At 44.3% G+C, this 20132-nt stretch overlaps 1 protein-coding gene across 1 annotated transcript in view; it reads left to right on the top strand.

The window, feature by feature from the left end:
* The first annotated feature begins 4859 nt into the window (after nucleotides 1-4859).
* GFRA3 (GDNF family receptor alpha 3) overlaps nucleotides 4860-20132 on the top strand; it is a 141377-nt gene continuing 126104 nt past the window's right edge. The window contains exon 1 of the mRNA XM_085618380.1: nucleotides 4860-5632. Within this exon, the coding sequence (XP_085474506.1) occupies nucleotides 5518-5632 (115 nt within the window). The 5' untranslated portion in view covers nucleotides 4860-5517. The remainder of the gene's footprint in view (nucleotides 5633-20132) is intronic.

Raw genomic sequence — 20132 nt, 5'->3', positions numbered from 1 at the left:
TTTCCCAGCAGGCCAGGGGTAGCAAAAGTGACTTCATGCCCCATGGTCTCCACATTCTGTGTAACACCTAGATTCCTCACTTTCACTCATGCTCAAACACACACACACTTTTACTCTTACAGTCTGACACATTCTCAGTCACACGTGCTTTCACATGCACCTTCTCACTGTCACAATCCCATAGACTCACACACTCAGTCTCACAATCGCCCTCTTAGTCTCACGTACACTTACCGATTAACACTCATACAGTCTCAGTGCCTCACATTTGCGCACACACACACTCAAGCAGTCTCAGTCATTTTTACACAGTATCACACACTCCCACACTATTACAAACGGCCTCACCACACTTCTAAATGGCCAGGTTTGCAGACCATGCATGACTCTGAGTTGACGTGTGGCTGCTTGACCACTGCGTGTCTCCTGTTTGATGTTATTTGTCCATAAGATTTGATAAGACTGTGGTGGTCTCACCGAGCCCAGTCACTTCATCAATGATGTCAATGAGGCCTTGAAAAGTAGTGTTAGTCTCTGTCAGCAGTATGCGTGAGCGCCGAGGGGCTCTGAACACCACGCAGAGCCCCCAGCAGTGGTGCTGGAACAAGGTTCAAAGTGGGGGTACTGCCATCAATGTTACAACACAAAAGTCATAGGGATTACGAAAAATCCAAGCGTCACACAAAGAACAAGTATAGCAGATGTTCACGCCCATTCAACAGGAGAGTGGTGTGGGTATGGTATATAGCTGGTGGTGCATTTTGAAGCATACTGCCACAAATATATTACTAAACATGGTGTGGTAGCGCACTGTCATTTACAGATAGCATATTTTCTATTAAAATGGCCACAAAATTCACACTGACATGCAGATTTACTGATAAAACGATATAGCGCACAAACAATGCAGGGTAATCGGGTTCAGCGAATATTTATCATTTGCACATCACCAAGTAAAGGGTCTTGATTTGTTTTTATCTTATTAAGATTTTTTTTGCATTACACTTCAGAATTGCAAACAAAAGAGCTTCATGTGTGCTCTCCTAACTGCTGATATATTTTGAAATATTTGTACAGTTAATTTACAGGTATTTAAATGTTGTTGTGTGTTAGGTAAAACAGACATCCTAAATCCTTTCCCTTAACACGCCCTGCCCCGTACCCCAGGACGATTGTCAGATAGTTCACTTTACAATTTCCTCTAACTTAGTAGTCAGAGAAAGAAAAGTAAACCAGAATCTCCCCATTAAAAGAATAAGCAGAAATTAATCAGAAGATGTAGTCTGCCTGTTTACCTTTGCCTTTCAAGGCATAGCAAATGGACAGATAACAAGCATTGGCATAGCCAATAGGTCTCGCTTTTGGGACCTTATAAGTGTTTAGCCATGCAACAGTTGCATAACTAAATACTTATAAGGTCCCAAAAGCGAGACCTATTGGCTATGCCAATGCTTGTTTCTGTTTATTACTGCTCTGTAGTAATGGCGGCGCACGGGTGCTACCATTACTACATAGAAGTAATTAACAGGAGAAAAAAAAACTGGCTCACGGAGAACATCAAAGCGGCCGCGAAAGTGAAAGTGATTGCGATCAAACATCAAAGCGGCCGTGCGGCCGCGAAAGTGAGGCGCGTGCGCCCGCGCACATGCACTGTAGCTCTAGGCTACAGTGGTAGCACTTTTTTGAGCCCTCACAAAAAGTCTCGCCAGACCAGCGCATGCGCTGGGTCAGGCGAGACCTAAAAACGAAATGTAAAGGAACCTTCATTGCTCATTAACCTTCTGTACTCCAGCCAGTGGCGGCTCCTAAGGCGGAGGAGCGTCACCCCACTGCTTATTTTATTTATTTATTTGGGAGTTTTATATAAAGCAGTGTAAAGGAAAAAATAAAATGATTATAACTAAACGTTATTAGCATTTTATTTTAGTATTGCGGTTGCCACCAGGTTAGGGTGGGGCAGGGCAGGGCTCTCCACGTCACAAGTAGGAGGCATGGCTGCTGCTGCACCTAAAGTGCACATGACTGTTTGGCCGGCCGTCTCGAGAGTGGGCCCAAGTGTTAAGCACTGCTGCTTTTGTTACTGGGGGCCGATATTGCAGTAATGCGGCAAAACCGGCCCCCAGTAACAAAAAACTTGCCCCACTTCTGCAAAACTTGTCCCCACCCTTCCAGCCTCCTGGGAAAATGCCAGATGCTCGCTACTGCTAGTCCAGCCCTGATCGGAGCCATAACCGGCCGAGACCTCGGCTGGCCCTCAGGGCTTTCTGGTGCGCTTTGTGCACACTGACAGAAACATATAGCAGGAGGTCAGTTTCATTCTCAGTACCGGCCTGTAATAGAGTACTTTTTATATGGTGCTTTTTCACACGTTTTCCGTTTCAATGCATTGTAACAAACAACTGTTACCGTTATAATAACGTGTTTTTATATAGTTCTTCAAATCACACACCTCCACCTTTTGTGAGACAGTTGTGGAGTGTAATTATGAGGAATCCAGGAAATTCCTCTGGAATGTGGCACCCAAGCAGCCAATTGGAATACATTAAAATAATCTATAATTCCCATTATTAAATCATTTTGTGCTCATAACTTTGGAGCTTAAACGATAAGTGCCTCGGGCGGAGCCTTTGCCTACAGCAGTGGTTCCCAAACTTTTTAGAACCACAACCCACTTTTTAGAATGAACAACTTTTGAGACTCACCTAGCTTTAATGGACATGAGGCAAGCATCGTGTAGTAGCGCATTGTAATTTACAGACAGCACATTTTCCATTGAAATGGCTAATAACACCGTTGTGAAAACTAGAAGTTTGTAGCATAAATGTCGCAAAAGTTATAAAGCGCAAAATCCTATATAACAAAGCCTGGGGAACACATACCTAAGGGCTTCTTTCAGAACCACTAGGTTACTCCTCAGAAAGACTTGGAAAGGGTTGGGTTGTTAGCTCTGTTGAGCTGTTTCCTTTAATTCAGTTCAAAATTCCCACAGCTTCAGGTTCCCTCAGACTTTAATAGGGAAATGTAAGGCTATGGCAGTTTCAGTACCTTGGATAGCTCTCAAACTGTCCCTAATGCTGATGTTAATTATTATCTGGCTACTGAAATGATGCGATTCAGCAGCATGTTCCACATAATTGTTGAATTACTCCACTAGCCTCATTATCCTTTATCTGCTGCATAAAAAGCAGGTGGAGGGGAAGCAACATTGGGGTGTGGGGGGTGGAAGGCATGCGAGAACGAAAGCAACATGGGTGGGGCGGATGCCACATGAAGGCTACTGTGTGGAGAAACAACCTGGAGGGCATAGGTGGGGGGAAGCAACTGACGACTGGGGGAAGGAACATGGAGGGCACAGGCGGTGGAAGTAAATGGTACGGAGAGAGAGCAACATAGAGCACAGAAGGGAGAGAAGCAAATGGGCAAGAGAGAGGGCAATGTGAACCTGACGGGGAAAAGCATACAGACAGGAAAGCAATGCTGTGTGGAAGAAGCACATGAGGGCAAGCCCATCACAGAGAGGGTGGGGTAGAAGCACACAGACGAGAGAGAGCAACACAGAGCACTGTAGGGGAGGAAGAAAGGTACATGAGGGACATAGCTGGAAAACACATGCACTGTCATGGAGTGCTTAACCAAAACTATAAAAAGTAGTGCCTGAGAAGCAGTGGAAGAACATAAGTAATGAGGCCATGCTGTATTGGAGGGACAAACACTAGAAGAGGAAGAAAAGTACACACAAGCTAACGAATAAGAGGCAAGCAAATGAGAGTGACAATAAAGCTAATTAATGCTAAGCAATGGGCAGCTGACAATAGATCTTTTCGCAAACAGACAGCGTGTGCCGTCTGGTGGGCGAGACCTTAAAAGGGCCATACATACATGGCGCCACCAGAGGCAGACCCCTCGCAGAGGTAACTGGCCACGTTCAGTTCTTGTATAATGTATGGGGGGTTAAACTGGAGCCAATGAGGAGAAACATTTACCCAGTCAGTAATTAAGGCATGTTAAAGTGGCAAAATAATACTGCCAATTAATGAGTTGCTTTATGCCACGTATGTTGGCTTTTCTTGCTATTTGATGTAGTCGAGCCTGCCATGCAACTTGTTCCTACATTGCCCTGTACTTCCAATTGCCCTGGTTGTAAATTGCTGATGAAAATGTTTCCCACAGTAGCAGGGGCCCCATCCTTACAAACTAGTAGTTTCTGCGCCCCCTCCCCTCTCGATTGTTGCTGCTGGCGCGCCGCCGCTGAGGGAATTGCAAAAAGTGTGAAGAAACGTTGGTATTTCTTAATATCACTCTAATTGATCCTAATCACAGGTAAAGGATCTTTGTGCGGCACCAGTTCCATAGTTTAGGGGCTAGTTTAGGCGCTATGGAGCAAAAGAACCTCTTTCTCACTGGCGCATGTTTAGCGCCAAAAGTTGAAGATGTGGCGCAGTTCTGACCCGAGCGCCCTTTCTATTCCATGACTGGGCCAGTCCCGTCCATGAGCGCCCTCTGCTGTTCAGAGCAGAGAATCGGGCGCAGCTCTGCCAATGCACCTCATCCCCGGTGCTACACCCCCTGGTCACCTCGTTCACCTCCTTGATAGGCGAACGGCACGCGTGCGTGTATTCAATGCACCTCTGTCTTTGTCGGCTTCACCCCTCTTATTCCAATACCGAAAGCCGCCGGGGGTAGCTCCCTCAGTGTACCTCAGTCACTGGGGAAAAAGCATGGGTGACAGCTAAAGAAAAGCAACACAGGATAGAAAGGTTTTCTGTGGAAAGGAGAGGGCCGGGGAAGGGTGGATAGAGAGGAGGGGGGGGGGGCGGGATGGTGGAGGGAGGGGTTAGAGGAAGCCGCTCTGCCCCGTCTCAGTCTGCTCTGAGCAGCGACCAAAGAAGGGCAGAGAGGATACAGCGGGCAACACAAGGAGAGACCTCAGCAGGACTGGAGGGGAGCGCGGACGGACGACAGGGCGAGAGGAGGGACTGAAGAGGGAGCCGAGGACGGGAGAGGGAGCGGAAGGCCGAAGGGGGGCCGAGAGTTTTCCCACAGGTGGAGCCCGTATATACTTCTCATAGCGCCTGAAGCAGATCTTCGCAGCGTTCAGAACAAATCTCCATAGCGTTTAATAACACCATGCGAAGAACACCTGGATAGCGCTCAGAAGCCTCCAGTCTCCATTTCCGCAAGGAACAGATACGCATAGCTCCCGGAACCTCTAGCTCTGTATTGACGCCCCGTACAGATTTTTGTAGCGCTCCGATGCCTCACTCTCCATCACCGCAAGGAACAGATAATCATAGGTACTAGAACCTCAAATTCTGGGTTTACTCCCGGAGCTCATTTGTGTAGCGCTCAGAAGTCCCGAGTCTATCCTGACACCGCTACTCACTGGGTCCTTTTTCTCCAGGAAGTGAGTGTATGGTCACCTCGGATTTCAAAAGTGCTAACGCCGGACTTTAGAGAGATGACCACCGGAATGTCCTGAAGAAGGAGGGGTCTTCAACTAACCCTGGCACCGACAGAATGGGGTTCTTCAGGGCTCAGATCCCATGGCCCCTCGGGCGTCCTTGTACGTGGTCCCTCGGTGTGCAGTTCACACTGACGGCATGGATGGTACTGCTGGGCGTCTTACTGTCTGGTAAGCGCATCTCTCTCCACTGACTGCGGCTGGAGTTCACTGTGTTCCGTTGGGCTGCTTTTGTGATGGCTTCCTCTGGGGTGTATTATTGAGTTTGGAGCCAGTGCTTAATTTGTGCCGGTGGTTGCAGGTGGTAGGTACTGGTACTCACTTTTGGGGACCAGGACTTATTTTTCATCATCAGACTTTGACCCAGAGCAGGAGAGAGAAATGTAAAGGCAGAAAAAGATGGGATAACAGTGAGAAAGCAGGGATAAAAGGATAGAACCTGAAGAGCGAGGTAAAGTTACGGAAGTGTAGGGTGGCGGAAGAAAGAGGCATATGTTTGAATCAAGACGAGGGAGCCTATTATTGGGCAATCCTGGCATTTGACAGCGCCAGCGGCCGGCTCTAAAGAAAAACTTTTTCTTTGCAATTTAAGATCCTAATTTAATATTTGGCGGACGGCCTGTCCTCCGCCAGGGTAACGGAGTAAATGACTCAGTCGCCCTGACAGAGGTGCGGCCCGCCAATTTTGAAATGGCCCAGCGGATATTTCAAGCATTGACAGGAACCGCCAAATTTAAATCGGGAATGCAGATCATTATATTGGCGAGAAGTGACCTCCGTTGCCGTTGGGATAGAGTCCCCTCTCCGCCAACATATATATCGGGCCCTAACTTTGGCCGAGATGCAGATGTATTTTTTAAGTTAGACTGTTGTCTCGTGTTAGGTCTGGTTGGACTGTGTTGTGTTAGGCTATGTGTTATATTGGATTGAGGTTGTTGCTTGTATTAAGTAAGAATGGACACTGTCGAGCTAAATTGAGCTGTAAAGAGCCTTCTTGGGTGGAGGATAACTTGTGTTGTGTAGACTTGTACTTGCGTGTCTGGATTAAGGTCTGATGTACGTTGGGTTTCATTTGGTTGAGCTGTGTTGTGGAATTACACATTTTTTTTATTTAGTTGTGCTCTTTTGGGTCTAGTAGCTGGTTGCAGTAGTCTGTCTTAAATTGGAATGCATTGGTTTGGATTGTATTGCGTTGAAGTTGAGAGGTTGTGTTGACTGAGATAGGGACGTTGGATTGAGGAATCTCGGGTTGAGAATAAACTGTGTTGGGTTGGGCTGTATTATCTGCAGTGGATTTGTGAGGTTTGGATTGACTGTATTTTGGATTAGTTAGTATTTAGTTGTGCTGTGGCATGTCAGGTTAGCAAATGTTGCATTTTGGTAGAGTGTGTCCTATTTTGGTGACGTGTGTTTTGGTGAAGTGTGTCCTATTTTGGTGAAGTGTGACCTATTTTGGTGATGTGTGTCCTATTTGGTCGATGTGGATTAAGTTGAGATAGCAGGTTTTAGAGTCAGTTAAACTGTCACGTGTTGTGTTAATTTGGGGATGGTTTGATAGGGATGTCGCCCAGGCCTGGGTTGTTGCCGCTCATGATGGGCTATGTTGGGTGGGGCAGTGGATGAGTTTCGATGTGCTGTGTTGGGTGAAATTGGATTGGGTTGTTTAACTGTGCCTATCTTTTTGTGGTGAGGTTTGTGAATTGCATTTGCATTTGCTTGTTTCATTTTCAATGTCTGAGGTAGGATGTCGAACAAGTACACTGGACACATGGAGTGTCTGGAAATATAAAAGGATGCGGGAGGGGGCGCATAGTGAGGTGATGCATTAGTCACATAGCAGCCGAGCAGTGAGCAACATGCACTTAAGCAAAGTGAGTCCAGTCATCGGGGGCTTCGGTTGTCTTTCTGTTTATTGGACGGAGTAGTGTTTTCATGGTGGCATGGTAGGGCCCCTTTAAAGGTGCAATAGGAGTGATATCTCTCTCACTGAAGGGGTAAAGGCGTTCGAGTTTTGGGCCGCCAGCACTAAAATAAGGCAAATCGCTTGGTGGTTTGAATGGAGGTGGTGTTACTAGGTGGTCTTGCGGTATGGGGGCCTGGTCAGAGGTCTGTCAAGGTCGGAGTAGGGGGGGTGGAGAATGGCACCTCTTGTATGCAGTAACCCACCATCCTTGGTGGCCGAAGGGAACCTAGGTGTGGAATTAAGGACTCTTTTGGAGGCCTAGGGAGTGATGGTGAGGTAGTCTGAGGACATTTCACGCGCTCTGGTTTTCTGGGCACTAGAATTTTAATTGGAGTCTTGGCAGAATTGAAAAGGGGAGAGGACCAGGTTTGAGTCTCGGCGTCTGCTCAATGTCATGTGATTCTGGGCAGATCACTTACTCTCCCTTTGTCTAGCAAATGAATGCGATCTTGTGTGATATAACTGGTTCTCACGTAAAGCGCTCCAATACCTGCAGGTCGAGTTGGCGCTATAAAAAACTGTAAATATGAGGTGGGGTGTTTGGAAGAGGAGGTTGAGCGGTTCGTAACGAGGCAGGCAGTGCCTCGGTTCAGGAAATGAATGGCAGCGCTTCATTTCACGCTCGCAATGATCCCCCAGGTGCTAGCAGACGGAGGGAGAAGGGCACATTGGACCAGAGGGACTGGGAGGGTCTTTGGAGCGGAGGAGGGCGGCCGGCATCGTTGTGCGCGAGGCAGCACGTGGCCCTTCAGAGGTGGGCGCGCAGGGGCAGAGGGGTCTCGAAGTGTCTAGAACGCGGGTAGAGCGCCCCCTGCCGAGAGGCGCTGAGGGGAGAAGGGGAGAGGGCCTCGGACGGAGATTCACTCTGCGCGGTTCTCGGGAGCTCAGGACCCGCACAAGGCCCCGGAAGCGCCAACCACGCCAGGCGTCGCTGGCACGCGCGCACTGACGGGTGAGGGCAGCGGAGAGGAGGCGAAGAGTGAGAATGGGGGGCAGATGAGGACACTGGCGTAACACAGGCCGCCGCAGCCCCTGCGGAGCGGGGGCCCAGGCTCCAGCCCCCCCCCCCTCCCCTCAGCACAGTACCCTGGCCAGGGAGCTCCCAATTGAGTCCGGAAGGGGCCCCTCCACGTACCTTTCAGGGGGCTCAAGTTTCGTTACCCCAGTTGATGGTGACAGTTGTCGGAGGAAGACAAGCGCGAGACTTTGAGGGTGTGTGTGTAGGGGGGGGGGGGGTAGGGTTTGGGGGTGGGGGGGGGGGTGGAGGAGGTCGTCGTCTCAGTCTGTGGAGTACTCGGAACCACGACCCGGATGCCTAAGGACTCCGGCATCTTATGCAGGACCGGCCACCGAGCCCCATGGGCTGCCGAACTAGTTCATACTTAAGCAATACATGTCTGTTTATGACCCGTTCCACCTGCAGCTGCGAAGACAACACGCTCATAAAGAACACTGTTAGGGAATATCATGGAATAGGGTCGTGGGCCGAGGGGTGGAACGCGCTGTGAAGGATACAGAGAAAGAGAACACATTACAATGGGGGTGGCGGGGGGGGGGGGGGGGAGGGGGGGGCACAGCAAGAGCAACAGGTAGAAAAAGCGAATATAAAAACGAAAGTTAAGAAGAAATAGAAAATGATGAGAGGAAAGAAATGGGTAGAGAGGGGGTGAAAGAATAGAGGAAGGAAGGAAAGGTGACAGGAAAGATGGAAACATGTAAGGAAATAACAGGAAAGGTGAAATATAGGATATAAAGATGAAGGAATGAATAGGTGGATGGTGGTAGTGTGAAAGATGCAACAGGTGAAAGGGTGAATGATTGGAAGGACGGAAGTAGAAACTGATGGATGATGGGTGTATGGGGAAAGGTATGGTTGGATGGGGGTTGGTGGGAGGACGGAAAGAAGGAAGGATGGACAGAAGATTGAATGAATAGATGGAAGGTGAATTGATGGAGTAAGGGTGAAACGGTGAAAGGAAGTCTTCTAAGGTGGGTTGGACTTGCTTGCTTTACTTGCTTGGTGAGGTTACTGGTATGTTTCAAATGGGGGCATTTTAATTTTCTGGCTACTCCCTTGCCTCGATCGGACAGGCCAACTAGTCATTGTTTGAGATACGTAAAAAATATGATATTTCAAAAGGTTGTTGAGAGGAAGGTTACTGGGTGGTAGCTTCAAGGGTTGAGGGGGAGGCAGATTTTAATTTTCAGAATGGATTCAGCAGCGGTTTTGATGCATACACCTAGAAGTCAGAAAGTAGAGACACACTGAACAGGTGACATGTGGAAGTGCGACCAAGGAGAGGGTTTAGATTACGAATTGAGGGCTAAGGGTCAGTGGGATGACATATGGAGCTGGGCCAGTGAAGATTGGGGGATGGGAAGAAAATGTAAAATTCTGGGAGAAGCTTAAGCTGCAGTTGGACTTATGGGTTTAGCGCAATATTTGTTGTATTTACATTGCGCTGCGTTTCTTTTAATTTATGCGGTATTGGGTTTTGTTGTGTTGTGCTGATTAGTAGCATGTTTTGGGGCCTTGCTGTGCCCAGTGGCTATATATTGTGCTTGGGTTTAGTTGTGTTTGTGTTTTATATGCTATACTTCGCCGAGTTGAGTCATAGATCCACATTTTCAAAAGTTGGGCACTTGTGCAACACAATGCAATATAGTGCTACGCATGCAGGTTTTTTAAAAAGGTAATTGACGCTACTTTTCGAGTCGCAATGTGCAAACACTCATGCAAATCTTTAGTAAATGTGGGCTATAGTGCGCTGTGCATGTTAGTGAGTTAGATTGATCTGTGGCCTGTGCTGAGTTGTTTTGAGTTAAGATTATAACTGCTGTGTTAGGGTTAGTGTGCTGTGTTGGTTTTGACAATGGTTTGTAGTGTTATGTTGGCTGCACTTGGTTGTTTTAATTTTGGTAAATTGTGCTATGTCTGGATGCATTCTGTTTGGTTGTATCTGGCAGTGTTAGATTATATTGAGCTGTGTTGTGGGTTGCTTTACTGTGTTGAGTTGCAGTGGGTTTGTTTTGTGCTGTGTTGTATTAAGGTAGGTGGCATTGTGTTGGGTATTAGTAAGTTGATTATGTACACCCATGGGTTAAGTTAAGGTAGGATGTGCTTGGTTTAAGATATATTGAGCCAGATTGAGGTTTCTAGACTTGTTTGTGGTGAGCTGTGGTAGTTTGAGTTGTTATGTGCTGTTTAGGGGTGGGTTGGTTTGTTGTGCTTAGTTGCATTAGGTTTGGTTATGTTGTTTTAGTATCTGTGAGCATAGGTTTTGTTACACCTTGCTATGTTGGACTACATTGTGGTGAATCATGCTATTCTGCGCTGTATGTCTTCTCGGACTTTGTTTTTTGGGTGGATTGTTTTTAAAAAAAATTCTATAGATGCAGCATGATCCTTAGATACAAAAAATAGCCCTTTACATGAATGCAAAGCAAATCAAATGTAAAAATGATACAAAATCAAAACCATATTAACTTATACAAATCTACTACTACTACAAAACCACCCAGTTCTTCGAATAATCCCTCCTAAGGTTCCACAAAGTATTAAAATCAATACAAAATTCATGTCTACTCCTCCCAATTTTTCCAGATTTTAGCTATTTTTTGTGTAGACCCTATATGTCTTCTATATAGTATTTCATATGTATGCAATCTATTAATCTTATTAATCCAGCAACATATTGAGAAACTGTATCAGGTTTCCAATTTGCTAATATTAATTATCTGGCCACCAACATGGAGATAAATATTAGCTGACTGATAGATAAATCTCCTGAGTGAACCAGTATCCCAAACACTGCTCCATATGCGTTTGGTGAAATAGTAAGCTTAACTTTTGCACTAATTTCCACAAATTCATCTCACCAGAACCCCATAACATGACTGCAGGCCCAGATGGGGTGCCCCTTGATCTTTTTAAGGGAAACCTAACTTGTGGGCACCACTACTAACGAATATTTTTATAGCAGCCATTATTGGTCCACTGCCTGGGTCATGGAAAGAGGCGATTGTAGTTCCTGTTTTTAAAAAGGGTGATAGAAGTGGTCCGGTGTGTTACAGACCCATATCATTGATCGATGCAATAGTAAAGGTATTGGGCAGGGTCCTTCTTGCACATTTAGAAGAGTGGGCATCTATAACAGGGGTCTTGTCGAACACACAATATGGTTTTAGAAGGGGTCTTGGCACGACTGAACAATGTCTCAATTTGTCCCTAATTGTCAGTAAGCACGTGAGGTCCATGAAGAGCTCTATGCATTTGGCCTTCATGGACTGGTCTAGTGCTTTTGATACTGTCAATCAGGACAAATTGTGGGTCATGATGGAAGACATGGGTGTCGAAAAAGCATTAGTAACCCTTCTCCGTAGGCTCCATACGAATACTTCAGTTACCGTAAGGTACTGTAGTAAAGGGAAAAAACACACACCCAATCATCTTCACAGAGGGGATTCCCCAAGGATGTATTTTACACCTTTTTTATTTTTAATTTATAAAAATGGGCTGGAGGACTTTTCTATTGAAGAGAAAACCTAACTTGTGGGCACCACTCCTAATGAATATTTTTATAGTAGCCATTATTGGTCCACTGCCTGGGTCATGGAAAGAGGCGATTGTAGTTCCTGTTTTTAAAAGGGTGATAGAAGTGGTCCGGTGTGTTACAGACCCATATCATTGATTGATTTAATAGTAAAGGTATTGGGCAGGGTCCTTCTTGCACATTTAGAAGAGTGGGCATCTATCACAGGGGACTTGTCGAACACATAATATGGTTTTAGAAGGGGTCTGGGCACGACTGAACAATGTCTCAATTTGTCCCTAATTGTCAGTAAGCACGTGAGGTTCATGAAGAGCTCTATGCATTTGGCCTTCATGGACTTATTTAGTGCTTTTGATACTGTCAATCAGGACAAATTGTGGGTCATGATGGAAGATATGAGTGTCGAAAAAGCATTAGTAACACTTCTCCGTAGGCTCCATACGAATACTTTTCAGTTACCGTAAGGTATTGTAGTAAAGGAAAAAAAACACCCCCAATCATCTACACAGCCAGGATGTATTTTACCCCTTTTTTATTTTTAATTTATAAAAATGGGCTGGAGGCCTTTTCTATTAAAAAGGGAGCTTGATTTCCCCAAAATAGGTACTAAACGTGTCTCCCTGCTTTCGTACGTAGACAATACAGTATTATTGGTAAGGACAACTATGAGTGTACAGAAATCTCTTGATGCTTTTACTGATTTTATGACATCCCTTGATTTAAAATTTAATTTTACTAAATCATATTTTATGGTTTGTGGCCCAAAGACCACAACAACAACAAAAACTTTCATTGTCCAGGGAAAGGAGATAGAAAAAGTTAGTATTTTTTCGCACCTGGACAACGTATTTAATAATCACCTTAAATGGGAACTTCTCTTGACCATTAGAGCACAGCAGACAAGCAGGGCTGTGGATGCTTTATTTCAGTTCGCTTGTAAGCTGAGTCAAAAACCAGTGAAAGAATGATGAACTCTTTATAGAGCTAAATCTCTTTCTATCGCTACATATGGGGCTGGGGTTTGGGCATAAAATAGAAGCCAACAGGTCCAACTAGTAGAGAATAAAGTTATCAAAAGTTTACTGATGGTACCAAAAAGTGCCCCTACATCACTCTCGCTTGTTGATCAGAGCCAATACTTTATAGAGGACAGTATTGGCTGTGCCCCATTGTATTTATGGGCTAAGACCTGGCTCTCGGAGGACTTAGATTTCTCAATAGATGTTATTAAGGACTGCCTTAATACGCATAATGCTGTAAAGATCCCCTGGCTCCATTTCTTGAGGGACACATTCCTAGAGATAGGTCTAGGATTCTTTTTTGAATAACCTGAAAGAATTCCTCCAAATGCTAAGGCCATTATCAAACAGGTGTTCCTTAATATGGGCAACATGCGCAATTGTCATCACCAAGGTTACTCGGGAGTTTCTCACTTGCCGTCTGCCCCTCCACAATTTAATCTAACTTTTTCAACAGATTCCCAGATTAGATTTTACCGTACCAGTTTTCGGCTATGCACTGTGCACTTTTTGTTAGCGTTCCCTTGTCGAGGAGGATGGACGGACAAGCTTACGCCTTGCCCGTGTGATAATTCTTCTAGGCAAAGCACAATGCACTTTCTATTATTTTGAACTTTATATAAGTCAGTGAGAACTAGATTTCTGCTTCCATTATTGAGGAATGTTCTTCAATGTTCCTATACCGATGGTTTTAACTATTTGTACTCATTGGCCTCTACTGACATCTGTATCGTGGTAGCAAACTTTATAAGGGGCTCTATTGTGATCAGCAAGCGATATGAGTGAAATTTGTATAAGATTGCCAGGGAATGATATTGTTAATTCTGCTGTCTTTTATAAGGGGGTAATATGTTGTGTTTGATTTTTCGTTACTGAAGTTTTATGAATTATACAAACATTTTATACTGTGAAATTTTTATGGTTCTTTGAACCCAAGTAAAGTTATTTTTGACGTGACTGCAGGTGAAGATAATATGGAGCTAGTCCCCATTCCTATTGTTACATCTAAAACATTTAGGCTGAACCTCAAGGTAAAGTTTATGCATTTTAGCTGGATTGTGATACAATATCCATTTAATAAAAAATGAAATTCTTCTTAAATTTGCAGCTCGCACTGCCTTAGCACAGATACAATAAAAAAATTTAAACTGCGAAAGAACCAGCTTACACGCTGTTGAAGATTTTATTCGCTGTAAAATCTCTGATATCAACATCTCTGTAGCTTTAGAATGCAGCAATCTGTACCAGTTTCCTGTGTCCATTATTTTAGACACAAAGTAGGCTGTACTGAGGGGTTCTGTAAAAGTTTCCTCACTTATCATAAAGTCTGCACAAAATTTCTTGATTTTAAGAAAAGAAAAAAACGAGGCACCTAGAGCAGAATTAAAGTTAACCAGTCGCTGCCGTGCGAGAATTCATTATTATGAAACAAATCTTGAATCTTCCGAAACCCCAGCCTACCCCACCTATTGCACATATGAGTAGATAAGCACCGACCCAAAAGCCTACAATTTGCTATTTTCGTCTGGGGGTAAAGCCTAGGAATTTCCAATTTTTTCCATATTAAAATTAACCTTTCTACAATAACACATGGTGTCTTATATCTTGACCTCTTTGGAAGCCTTGGGATTTGTGAAGAAGGAGCTAAACCAATTTCAGATGGTTTCACCATTTGTTCTAAATAAAAATTTGTGTTGTTAGGAATATTGGAATTCGACCTCACAAGCCAATTTAGGAATGACGCCTGATAATAACAATTCACATCGGTCAGTTCCAGCCCTCCGTCCTCACGATCCATCTGGATAGCATCCATTTTTTATCTGGGTTATTTAACCTGTCAAATAAAATATTGAATAGCTGTATCTCTCGATATAAAAACTAACTGTGGAACTTTAGTCAAAATGTTTGCAAACACAAATAATAACAACAGAAATATACACATTTTTACCAGGGCTCTTGTCCCATAATTTAATGGAGACATTCTGCCACTGACCTTAAATCCTATGAATCTTATCTAAGGTGGATTTAAAATTTAGCTTAAACAAATCCTCTATATTAGTGATCACAAATATTTCTAGGTATCTTTCAGGCGTACTAGAGGAGTACATACTGTGAGGCAGTATAAGCACAGTGCAGTTAAAAAGAAGAGCTTCTGATTTAGCATGATTTGTCAAGTACACTCCCAATTTTGAAAACTCTCCTATTTATCCACTGCGTTTACTACATTACTTTTATCCGCAGCTAGCTAAAGCACCATATCATCTGCGAACAGTGTTAATTTCAATGCCACAGGAATCAGAGCTTTAATATTGGGGTCCCAACGGATAGCGCAGGCTAGTGGTTCAATAAAAAAGTGAAAATAAAATTGGCGAAAGGGCGCAATCCTGACGAGTCCCACAGCTTATAGTTATATTTCCTGCTGTTTTGCGATTTATAATTATATTAGCCTTTGCTCCTTCATATAAATGTTTTACCACTGAAATGAACGCAGCTGGAAAGCAAATCTATCTAAAATTGTAAACAAAACATTCCATTGAATTTGATCGAATGCTTTTTCTGCGTCCAGCATTATAATAGCCGCCTGGATGTTTCGTACTGAAAAGTAATCTATTGCCTGAATTAGATAGTGTGTATTGTCCGCCATCTGTCTCCCGAAAATAAAGCCATTTTGATCCCTATCAATGATTGTGGCTACTACAAGGGCTATACGATTTACTAAAATCTTTGTATAAAGTTAATAATCATGGTTTAAGAGGCTGATTGATCGATAAGAATTCACATCTAGCTCAGGCCTAACCTCCTTTGAGAACGGATTTGGAATAGCTGCTCCTGCCAAAATGTTATTAAATAATCGAACTGAAAATTGATTACTCTGGGGAGCGAATACTTTATATTTCGACAGGAATCCCATCATTACCACAGGCTTTCGAATTCTGAGCTAGATTGACTGCCTGCGTTACCTCTTCCAGAGTGATGGGATTAAGCAATGCTTTCCCCGCTCCCATACCAAAGTCGGTATGTTGAACCTTCCTAACCAGTTCCTTACTGCTTGGGACGGTGTACCATATGAGTCGGATTAAATATTTTTATAGTGACACAAAAACACATCTGCTATCCCTTGTGACTGGGTTATAATCCTGTCAGATTGGGGTCTTGAATCTTTTTTATGCAATTAGCATTTAACCTGCACTTAACTAACCAGGCTAAATATCTCCCAATATGTTCATTTTCTTCGTAACTTTGTAGTAAAATTGTGTTCTGATTTAGATTTTCTTTTGACAAGAAATAATCCTTTAGTTTATTTCCAGCCTGAGCAGCAGCATACTTATCTTGACTTGAAAGGGTAGCTATGAAATCTACTGTTACCTGATTAAAGCTTGTTTGTAGTTATTGAATCCTATCCTTCTCTGCCCATTTTTGACCTATCAAAAAAGTAGTTACGTCACCCCTAAAGAATGCTTTTAAAGCTCCCCAAACAGAGAATTCCGTGGCCGTATCCACATTCTGCTCTAAGAACAATGTCAATGCTTGTCGCATTTGAGTAACCCACTGCTCATTGGCAAAAAGGGATTTATTGAAGATCCATCTGCGGTTTTCTTGTCCCTGATCCCGCAAAATGAAGTTCAGTGTTACTACCAAATGATCCGAAAAAGGGTTAGATATTATGTCTGACTGAGTTTAGCAAAGCGAATGTGAGTAAAAAATAATATATACAAGATGTGGAATTAAACCTTTTTGAATGACATGTATAAAGCCTCTCTTTAGGGTGTATGCTACGCCATGGATCTATCAAGGTGAAGTCATTAATCAGTCGTCACAAAGACTTAACTGATCTTGGTTTATTCTGTGCTCTAGTGAGGCGGGATGAGTCCAATGTGATATCAGGAACAATGTTAAAATCGCCCCCTATTATAAGTATACCCGGTTCCCCTTTTGCCATATGCATTAGGTATCAAAAGCCCCTGGAGAATCTTCTATTGGACCATAAGAGCTCACCAGATTAATCAGTTGATTCGCCACCTTAATCTGTATTCATACCCAATGAACACCTGCATCACTGTAAACCATAACTATATCGCATGGGAGATCTCTGGTAATTAAATTGCAACCCCCTCAATAGCAGCGTTTTAGACCGCATGTTGAATAAACCCTGAGTTATTAGATAAAATAGGTTGGTTTTTTAAATGCGTCTCTTGAAAAAAAAATTGCCTGAAGCACTTTGAACCAAGTCAGCATAGCTTTTGCCTTATATTTATTATTAAGTCCATTGGCGTAGCAAGGTTATAATTCTCACACATCTATCTGCCATGTTCTGAAAGTGACCCAATCTAAACCTCATGTTGTCTTTGCGTTGCACCCACATTTTCTGATTGTTTTTAATCATGGAATGTATTTTTGCTATGAATTGTAATTGTTTTTATTGATTTGTTTTTGGCTGTGTTGAGTTGTGATGGATTTGGGATGTTCTGTGCTGTATTGTGTTATGTTGTGTTGAGTTAGTTGGGCTGTGATGGCTTGCACTGTGTTGGGTGGGTTCGGGCTATATTGGGTTATAGGCCTTCATAGCAGTTTGTGTTGAGGTACGTTGGGCTATGTTGATTTGTTTTGGGGGGGTGATGTTTTGGTCTGTATTGAGTTTTCTGAGATTGTGCTGAGTTGTGTAAGATTGGGTAGTAGCAGGGTAGGGTTGGTTTGTTTCAACTGAGTACTGCTGGGTTGTGTTTGGATTGTTGTAGAGTGGGTCGTTGTAAGCAATGCTGCTTAGAGTGAGATGTTTTGGGCTGTATGGTGGTACTTTACATTAAGTTGTAGTAGGTTGTGTTGAGTTGTGTGTGGCTGTCTTGTGTTGGTGGGCTCTCAAATAGGCTATAGTGACCTCTGGGGGGTACTTTCGGTGTGGATACAGCCACTGAGCTTTGTGCAATCTGCTTTCTTTATGCCCCATTCTACATTAGGGTTTCATGACCTAAGGGAAGCTCACGTGGTGAATTACTCTCTAGGCCAGAGCCCTTTGGATGTATCAGCCTCACTGATGTTCCAAATCTGAAACCTTGTACCAGGGTACCAAAGCCCGTTATTCATCATGTGTGTCCTGAATAGGGGACGTGTCCTGGTCCAGTGACAGACATGGGCAGGGTGCACAGCGGCTTAGACATTAACGCCATTGTTCTGTGCATTGAGTGGTGCAGAGTAAACAGCAGCTCACAGGTGCTCGTCCACCTGGAGGGAAGCTGGCAGTGTAGCTGCTAACGGAACACCACCATGGGTGGCGTCCTTAGGGATGGGAGGAGACTGAGTGCTGGTCCAAACCACCGTGCACGCTCCTGGCTTGAAGAAGTTTTCCACATAGGTAAGCCCACAGACTAACCAGACCAGTAGAGCATTTATGATCTTGAGCATCCTAGAAAAAAGGGGGGGCTCTTAACATGGAGCTCTTTTGGAGGAGAGATGTGGTTTGAGTGAGGGACCTTTATTCAGTCTTCTGACACAGATACATGCTTGTTCTTGTCTGCTATCTCTCTGAAGAAGGGGTTCTGAGACCTCAGATTTTATGCTACAGGAATCCTTTTGAAGAAGGTGTGCTGGAATAGGTGCAGACCAACCCTCAGCGAGCCTCTGAACAAGGAGTTTTCTATGTTTTCCATCCCAAGGGTGACTCCTAAAGATAGGGTGCTGAAATATTATAGGAGATCTCTCTTCGGTGGATCTCCACCAAAGGCATGCTGGCATAATACGTGGTTTATTCCAGTGTCAATTGAACAAGACGCCCTGACCCCTGGATAGAAGCAGGAGGTGCAGCTAGCTGTTCAGCTAGAGCTCAGTTACTCGTGTCTCGCTCGGTGTATGTTCATCTGCGTGCAGGGTTGTGAGAGGAGGCACATGCATAGCTTCCACTGCAGACTGGATGGCCTTGTAGGGCTGGTCATCATGTTCAGAAGTAGAGGCCGGTGAGGGTGATGCTGATGGGCTTTTATCCAACCTAGATTCCTTGTGAAGTACTGAAGGTGTCTGGGTAGTTGCACCAGATGGATGGGTTCGCTCACTGGTAAAGTGTGTGTCGTTTGCCTAGGGGGACATTTTTGGTCCTAAAGACATTTTAGGGTATATTTACAAGGGGATAGCACCACCAGACCATCACTTTTAGCAACATTCTGGTGGAACTGTGCCCTTCTCTATATTTACAAAGCAGCACTAAGCTACTTTGAGTGGCTTCACGCTGCCTTGTAAATACGGCCCCTTTACACGCATCACTGTGCGTGAAAGGGGAATGCAATGGGTGTTGCTATGGGTGTTCCACCGCATCACCCATTGCATTTTGGCGTTGCCCCAGATGTACAAGGATGTGTAAATATGTGGCAGCGCCAAAAAAGAACCCTAATGCAATATCACGCGTTTGAATGGCGCAACGAGGAGAAATACTTTTATTTCTCCTCGTTTTTGCTTTTTCTATGTGTGCTGCATTATGCTGCGCACACAGAAATAGTAAAACACCATTAATGATTGTTTATGTGCAGGACGGTATCCCTCCGTGCACATAAACAATCATTAAACAATGGTGATTTGCTACTTCTATGTTTGCTGGAGAATGCAGCACAAATAGGAGTTACAAATCGCCATTAGTGATTGTTTATGTGCAGGAAGGGACACCCTCCTGCACATAAACAATAAACAATCATTCCCTGCAACACAGGCACCCTTGCACTACGGTGCAAGGGTGCCTACATTGGTGCAAGGGTGCATGCATTGGCACTAGGAAGCTAATTATAGTGCCAGTGCTAGGGAACACACAGGGGTGCGCAGTATTGTTGTAAATACAACGCATTGTGGAAATGTCAGAGCGCTCAGACGTTTCCTGGTAAATATGCCCCTCTATTTGATGTTGCTCCTTCCCACCCCTTCCAACAGGGTGTTTTGGATTCTGCCGTGGACTGATCCTGGGGTCACATAAATTGGGGTAGACCTACTAGATGTTGCTGTTGGAGTAAAAGGGGGTCCTGAACTTTACAAGAAGGCACAGTAGGGGTGCATAATAATGTTTGATTTGACGGAACCATGTGGGGTCAAATTTGACTTCTTGCCCTTGGACACTCATTGTTTTATATAATTGCTCAGTTGGTCGCTATCTCAGAACGCTC

The sequence above is a fragment of the Triturus cristatus genome, chromosome 7, assembly GCF_964204655.1.
Source record: "Triturus cristatus chromosome 7, aTriCri1.1, whole genome shotgun sequence".
Lineage (NCBI taxonomy): Eukaryota > Metazoa > Chordata > Amphibia > Caudata > Salamandridae > Triturus > Triturus cristatus.
This window is presented reverse-complemented; position numbering and strand designations above follow the sequence as displayed.